Source organism: Formica exsecta, unplaced genomic scaffold (genome assembly GCF_003651465.1).
Source record: "Formica exsecta isolate Colony F162 unplaced genomic scaffold, ASM365146v1 scaffold1527, whole genome shotgun sequence".
In the NCBI taxonomy this organism is placed as follows: domain Eukaryota; kingdom Metazoa; phylum Arthropoda; class Insecta; order Hymenoptera; family Formicidae; genus Formica; species Formica exsecta.
In genome coordinates this window covers 10,275-18,918 of record NW_021848851.1, presented here as the reverse complement: position 1 = coordinate 18,918, position 8,644 = coordinate 10,275, and the positions used below count along the sequence as shown (strand labels likewise).

At 33.5% G+C, this 8,644-nt stretch overlaps 1 protein-coding gene across 1 annotated transcript in view; it reads right to left on the bottom strand.

The window, feature by feature from the left end:
• LOC115232959 (WD repeat-containing protein 78-like) overlaps positions 1 to 8,644 on the bottom strand; it is a 12,953-nt gene extending 4,309 nt beyond the window's left edge. Inside the window, exons 1-6 of the mRNA XM_029803138.1 lie at positions 8,504 to 8,644; positions 7,792 to 7,925; positions 6,261 to 6,725; positions 5,282 to 5,675; positions 1,649 to 2,218; positions 1 to 440 (exon numbers count right to left, since the gene is read on the bottom strand). Coding sequence (XP_029658998.1) covers positions 1 to 440; positions 1,649 to 2,218; positions 5,282 to 5,675; positions 6,261 to 6,724 — 1,868 coding nt within the window. The 5' untranslated portion in view covers position 6,725; positions 7,792 to 7,925; positions 8,504 to 8,644. The remainder of the gene's footprint in view (positions 441 to 1,648; positions 2,219 to 5,281; positions 5,676 to 6,260; positions 6,726 to 7,791; positions 7,926 to 8,503) is intronic.

Genomic DNA, 8,644 nt, shown 5'->3' with positions numbered 1-8,644 from the left:
GGTTCAGTAAGGCCTTCGGCCCAGATCCTGGTGCACCAATCGGCACCGCAGGTCAAAAACAATTTTCGGCAGAAAGGCGAGAACTGGAGAGAATAGATCGGACCGTCATGCGCCAGGAAACTGTCTACGTGTTGACGTAAATAATTTGTGGAGCATCGATAAACACAACCTTCGTCGGAGCCGACATAGTAAATGTTACTGACGATAGGATGCCTTCGAAGAATAAGAGCACCCGGTTGACGGTTAATGGGCACATCATAGGCCACGCAGTGGTCAATTCTAGAAACTCCGGCTACTTTACCTTTGACTCTATACAAGCGCATGATTTCTGTGGCAAAGAAATCCTCGCCAAAACGGTAGCAATATATTCGACCTTCTTGATCGCTGGTGTAGATCTGCTCTTGAAAGTCGAACTGCTCATCGCTGCGCCACCACTGTACCTATAGCAAAAATAAAGAATACTATCAATGTTATTATGCAACGAAATATTATGGACGGCATCAAGTATATTATCATAATTGATATGGCAAGAAATTGTACACGGTTGTTTATAATGATTGTATTGATGTTGCTGCAGCATCGCATTATAAAAAATATTAAAGAATAAGAAACGGAAATAATCCTACAAAATGTAGGAAATATTTAGATCTACCTATACCTATATCAGTGTCAAAATTATAAATAATTGCGTACATACTATATTGAGTATACCACATTGTGCATTACTTATGAAATGACTCTCGTATATATACATATGCTGGAGGATAAGTCAAAAAGTAAAGGCATTTTTTTGTTTGCCTATATAGATGACTGGTAATACTGGTGATTCTTTTATAATTTATCATAACTTTAAAGTGTATTTGTATATTCAGAGTTGTGATTTGTTGTGTAGCTCTCTTTCATTGTGATTTTATGTCAATTTGAAATGAATGATAGATCTATAAGTGCTAGAATGTAGATCTATGAGTGGATAGATCGTTTTAAAAATGGTTGGATTTTTGTCTACGGTGAAGAGCATTCAAGCAGAAATCCATTTTTAATATGGTCTATCCATTCATAGATCTTGCTATGACTTAGACATCTCTCATTATATTGCTGCTATATTCTGTGAATAATCACTGCAGATTTCACCCTTTCTGAGTAAAGAAGGTTTATCACTGCTTGCATTTCTTCTTCGGTATAGTTTGACAATAAAGCACTCATTTTAAATTGACATAAAATCACAATAAAAGAGAGCTATACAACAAACCATCACTTGAACACACAAATACATCTTGAAATTATGATAAATCATAGAGGAGTTGAATGTTGGTAGCCACCTGTCTGAGGAAACAAAAAAAAGTCTCTTCACTTTTTGATTTATCTTGTATGAGCGTACGCACGTACACATAAATGTATTTATATATGTATAAAATACAAAATAAAGTTATAGAATAACAGGAGAAAAAGAAACAAAAATATACTGATTGTTTATTAGCAATGTGAAAACTATTCGTATTCAAATTCGATATTTTGATATAGAACTTAAAATATTTTGGTACTTTTATAATATAAAAATAAATGAGAATCACATATTCATAATATCGAAATTAGAATAATGACAGTGTGATGATTAATAACTGATGATTGATAACTGAATATTTGTTACCTGCCAATGTGGTGAGCAAGCTACTGATGTCTCCCTGCAACTCTGCCTGATGACATTCACCTCTTTAGTGCTGACATCGATGACCTTTACACTTCCATCATAGAAACCGATCGCCAGAAGATTCGATCGCTCCTTGCTCCAATCAATGTTGGACAGCGGACTGTCAAATATATATTCGCGGCCAGGTTGGCTGGGGTTCTTAGCACACCAGATCAGCAGCAGTCCATTCGTCTTATCAGAATCAATCTTGGCGCCGTAAGCGACGGCGAGGAGAGTCGCATTAGCCGGACTGCAACGGAACGCTGATACAGGACGATCGCGCGTCATTTCGCACGCATATATCCACAGCAGATCCAATCGATAATTGAACTCTAGATCTAGGGCGCACGGATCACGCTTAATCAAGCCAGTGAAGCGCTTTTGCGCCATCGCGAACACATTATTTGCGATTATGCGCTCCATCACGCATGCTGCATCTAAGAAACGTGTTTGCCGGCAAATATGAGACAATTGTTCCTCGGGACTTGCGTCTGGAATTGCTTCAGATTCGGGGAGCTTGTATTGGAGTTCCTGTCGCAAACATAAAAATTATTTTTGAAATGTATCTACTTTCTAGAAATTTTGTCATACATTTCATTATAGACACTTTGTTTATTTATTATTTTCCATTAACAGATACTTTTTTCTAAGTTCCTACAAATATTAAATATTTATTTTTGTTCATTATTTTATTAATAGATATATTATTGTATATTATCTCTTCCGAAACACATTAAAGATTTAAGAATTAAAAGCTTTTAATTTTGGCTCTTCCTTTCATAGCATCCTATATAGTGCTTAATTATTAAAAAATAAATATATATTATATATTGTCATTTTACATATAACTTTTATAATTTCACAATTTCTATCCGTTGATTCTTATTCTTACTTTTTTTATAAAGTAAATGTTATCGTTGTAGAATTCGTTTTAGAATTAGATATCGATTAAAATTTTAATATTATTTTAAATCAGTTATACTAAAATCTGTAACTAAATGTAAAAAATAAATAAACTATACTTGGTAAATGTTTACTTTTATATAGCCCGTTCCAAATGACTTCCGGTTGACCTTGACGTTGATCTTGACTTCTAAGGAGGTCAAGGTCATTGACCTTTTCCGTCGAGAACCTAACCTGCTCGGTTAGTAACAAAAAGTTATGAAGGAATAAAGGATCACGCACGATTCATATGAAAAAAACGTTTTTGGTCAATTTGCTTGAATTTGTGATATATGTTATAGAGTTCTTGTGTCCCTGATCAAAAGCGTCAAGTTACAGAAACACAAATATCCTGAACCATCCTGGACATATTCAGGATGATCCTGAGGACGTTTTGTGCTGTCTGGGATATATCTGAATTATACGGGTATACAAGAAGTATCGGAACCTCTTAATATTTCGAAAAATACGCATTCTATAAAAAAATGTTTCATATAAAACTTGCAGGGTTTTATGTGACTCATTACATAGAAATATTATTTTGACCTTGAATAACGTTGTCAAGATCACGTAAAGATCACCTTGACATTTCTTAATGGAAACCTCCATCTTTGATTGCATATTCTTGTAGCTTATCTTGAGAGATTTTTTAAACACTATAATAAATTATTTTTTCATTAAGTACTTTTCGAGTTAGGAAACTTGAAATGTACAGTACCGCCAGCATTACCCGAAAGTGATTTTTACATGATCTTAACAATGCTATTTAAAGTCACACTAACATTTGCTACTTAATGCGCCACTTAAAACCCTACAACTTTTATTTGAAACATTTTTTCAAATCTGGAAAATATAGCATTTTTGAGAAAAATGTTTCAAATAAAAGTTGTAGGATTTTAAGTGGCGTATTAAGTAGCAAATGTTAGTGTGACTTTAAATAGCATTGTTAAGATCACGTAAAAATAATTTTCGGGTAATGCTGGCGGTATTGTACATTTCAAGTTTCCTAACTCGGAAAGTACTTAATGAAAAAATACTTCTTTAAAAAGTCCTCTTAAAGAGCTCATCCTCTCAATAATGCTCACTGGGTACTTTATTATAGTGTTTAAAAAATCTCTCAAGATAAACTACAAGAATATGCAATCAAAAATAGGGGTTTCCATTAAGATATGTCAAGGTGATCTTTACGTGACCTTGACAACGCTATTCAAAGTCATAATAATATTGCTATGTAATGCATCACATAAAATTCTACAACTTTTATATGGAACATTTTTTTCTAAAATGCTTATTTTTCGAAATATTAAGGGGTTCCGATACTTCTTGTATATCCGTATAATTCAGAAACTGGACATAAAAAGTTTCTGTAACTTGACATTTTTGATCAGGAACACAAGAAATATAACATATTATAAATTCAAGCAAATTGACCGAAAACGTTTTCTTCATATGAATCGTGCGTGGTCTTTTTATATATTCTTGATTAAACATAGTAATTTTATGCGTGTAATATTGACGCTGAGTACATTGTTTGATTGGTATATAAGAAGTGGTCATAAATTTTAGTTTTAAACCAGAAATAGGTTTGGGTTAGATTATATTTTTCGGAAGTGGAATCTCCCCGTGGAGGGGAGGGAGGGGGCGGAATTTACTGCGTCTACGCATACATTTTGCCATCCACACAACAATTGTGGGGCGAACCTCGTTTCGCGTCGTAAAGTATATGTGTGAACACAGTGGGTTCCGCCCCCCTACGGGGAGCTCCCCTTCCGTAAAATATAACCTAACCCAATCCTATTTCTGTTTCAAAACTAAAATTTATGGCCGCCACTTCTTATATACCAATCAAACAATGTACTCAGCGTCAATATTGCACGCATAAAATTACTATATTTAATCAGGAATATATAAAAAAATATATATAAAAAATAGAATATATAAAAAATGGAACGAGAGCGAAATTTTTTTCAACGGATTTGTTTTCTACGTTTCAAAACACATAAGATATGTGACTTTTATAAAATTTTGTCAAGTTGTCCCTATATTGAAGTTTTACCTAATATTTATATAAGCTTAAAAATGATAGGAGACATTATAAACCTTGTTTAAGTAGTCAGAACTTTTTTTTACTAATCGAGCGACGGGAAAGATCAATGACCTTGACCTCCTTAGAGATGAAGATCAACATCAAGGTCAACCGGAAGTCATTTGGGATGGGCTGTATAAAGGTAAACATTTACTCTATACTTTTTGTAACAAAAAATAAAAGTTTGTATCGTAAAATCATAAATTTATATTGTATAATGTAATAGAGGCTATTATTCTTTCTTTCTCTCTCCCCCTTCTCCCTCCCTCCCCCTCTCCCCCTTTCTCTCCCTCCATCCCCTCCCACCCCTCTCTCTTCCTCCCCCTTTCCTCTCTCTCTCTCTCTATCTCTCTCTATCTCTCTCTTTTTCTTTGTCTGTCCTCTCATTACATACTCTCCTATTATATATTATGCATTGCAAATATTCCTTTAAGATTCTATTAAATTTTGTGTAAAGGTTTTTAATAGTTGTCAACAAAATTTTCAATAAAAAAGTGGCAAAATTTTTAAAATTATATATTGAGCGATTTATTTTCTAAAATGTAAATATGAGAAAAATTGTTTGCCTGCGCTTGTCGTATTCGGCTCATCGATTCCCTTGTATGTACAATCATACGTCCGTTCTTCTCTGTCATCAATTCTGGTGCTGCATAAGTATCATGAATCACCCAATTGTTCACAAATACATCCTGATTCCTACGGGGCCTCATGCCTAAATAGGTGCCGCGCGATTTTGTCAACACGCGTATTGTTTGCGTTTCAGCGTCCAGCAGCTTCCGATTGGAGCCCGGTCCTATTGTCACATATTCGTAATTCTTGTTTTCCTGTTGAACTATCTGCCCTTCAGGCGTTCGCAGATCCTCGGTCATCTGCGGCATCTCGAAAATGAAGTATGTCTGTGTTTCCTTTAATATGATCGTCACAGTTTCTGGACGATCCGTAAATATGGCTGAGTCATCACTATAAACAAATAAAATCTTCATTATCATATATTATTTAATAATTATATCTAAATTTCACAGTTTAATTTCTTCATATTCTTAACAAGTAAAATAATTAAACATGCATTCTATTTCTATTTAGCTAACTAACTTTTCCTTAATACTCTAATCATATTCTAATATTTTGATGTACAGAATGTCGTTTTTAATTTAAAGTGAGAGAGATAGAATGAAAAGATAGAAGATATACATAATTTTACTGTAACTAGAATATGAATAATATAGTAACAGAACAGTGTAAGAAGAAAAGTTACAATAATGCAGCTGATAAAATTGTAATAACAATAGGACTCAGAATATAAAGACATTTGATTCTAACAATTATATACTTACCCAATTCGAGTTTTTTTACACAAATTTCTATGTATAATTTTATATTCATAAATTTTAAAGCTTTAACTTTTAGATCCCAACAAAGCAAAAAATTTTGTAATTAAAGTTTTCAATATGATAAATTTAATATTTTTAATTTTTATTTAATTATAATTTGATTCTTTATTTTTTATTTCACAAACTAATTCAAGAGATTATTAATCATTACTACCTAGACAGAAAAAATGGCAATGGAGCGATATCCTCGTCCTCTTCGACAGGCAAAGACTCGCAAATCTGCGTCGACAGCAAACTCTCCATTTGCAAATCGTCGGACGGCATTGAGGAAGATCTGAAGAGGATGGACGAACTACCTCTGAGACCACTGATTCTCGAAGAAGATGACATCAATTGGGAGCCGCTTCCCGTCTGGAATAGTCCGGTGCTCTCCAAAGCGGTTGTCTGATTATCATCAATGATATTGAAAGTTGGATGGATTAACGGTTTCGGTGTAACGTCGACGTTTTCGTCAACAACACGAAGCGCTTGTCGTTGCTGAAGAAGCACCGAAGCGACATTCCGTTCGCATCCAATTTTGCGAGCTCGTACAAATGCACTGAGTTTTATCTTGGACGAATTGACACTAGGGATCCTGGAGGATGTCCTATACGATGATTCGAAGTCGCTGGTTTTCATTCTAAAAATGTTAAATCAAATTGTAAATATTGAAATTACTGGAACAAGTTTTGAAGTATGTATATATGAACGTTTTTGTCACCATGATCGCCATCTTTATGTTTCCTTAGAGATGTTTAATCAATATAATATACAAGGGGAATAAAAAATGTTTATGTGTGAGTTGTATGTATGTATAATATTAAGTTACCTATTATATAATTACGCATGTGTTTGTATTTATTGTAATCAAGGCTTGTTATTCCTATTTGCTTTTTTTAAGGGGCATGTAGCCATTATCGCATAATAATGGCGCGATATTAGGCGCGTATAGTTTCGTTCTTTAATTGTATTATGTATTTATATTTTACTTACGTATATAATTTAAAAATGCTTAATAGGCCCTCATATCTTTTACTATTAGTTTATTATTACATATTAGTTTATTATTACATAGGCTTAATATAGCCCTTATATCTTTTACTATTAGTTTATTATTACAAATTTCATCTTCTAACGTAATCTACTATTTATTCTGAGTGTCACATACACTTTCCCTCCTTTATATATGTATGTATATACACGCAGGGTGTCCCAGACCACCCGTACACCCCTTTTAAAATAAAAATAAATGGCTTTTATCAAATATTGCGAACATTTTTTAAGTAAATCGGGTATGCTCTATCGAATGGTGATATTTTCAACTTTTGATTCCGACCAGAAATATGCCATCCAGACCGGAAGTTGAATTTTTTGAGGGGAACATAGTACTTTTTATTACAGATTCGAATTGTACGTGAAAAAATAAGAAACTTTTGTATCAAACGTTTTTTCTGAAAGTGCCTCTGTCAACCTTAAAATTGACCTTGAAAGCAACTGTGGCAGTTATTTTCAAGGTCAATTTCAAGGTTGACAGAAAAAAGTTAAAGCCATAATTGATTACAAAAAATCTAAAACGATTCATGAATTACGAAGATTTATAGGAATTATCCACTTTTATAGTCGATATCTAAAGAATGCTGCATCGTATAAGCAGTTCTTACAGATTATTTAAAGGATAACAAGAAAAGAGATAAAAGATTAATCACCTGGACTTCTGCAGCTGAAAAAGCCTTCAAAAATTGTAAAAAAGAACTCTTACGAGTCACAACCTTAGCACATCCTGCTTCGACTGTACCTCTTATCCTCACTTGTGACGCATCAGATTTTGCAGTAGGTGCATCTTTAGAATAAATAATTGATAGGATTAATAAACCAATTACATTATTCTCAAAGAAATTAGATGACACTCAACGCAATTACAGTACTTACAATCGCGAACTTTTTCATATTTAGCCATCAAACATTTTAGATACATGCTTGAAGGACGTCAGATTCTTATTCGGACAGATCAAAAACCTCTAATTTATGCTTTTCAACAAAAATTAGATAAAGCTTCACTCAGACAGATCCGACATCTTGATTTCATCGCTCAATTTTCAACTAACATCGAACATATTTTTGGTAAGCAAAATATAGTTGCAGATTCCCTGCCAAGAATTGAATCCGTTTTGATGCCAATCATATTAGTTTCTCTGAAAGAGTTAGCAGAATTACAAAAAGAAGATGAAGAATTAAAAATACTTCTCTCTAATTCTTCCCTCAAGCTTCAAAAACTTATACTTACTGGTTCGACTACACCTATTTTCTGTGACTGCTCCATTATTAATATTCGTCCTTATGTATTTCAACAGCTTCGTAGAAAAATATTTGATGTTGTTCATGGTTTATCTCATCCATCAATGTAATTATAGTACTTACGATCGTGAACTTCTTGGTATTTATTTAGCCATCAAGCATTTCAGGTACATACTTGAAGGACGTCAGATTCTTATTCGGACAGATCATAAACCTTTAATTTATGCTTTTCAACAAAAATTGGATAAAGCTTCACCCAGACAG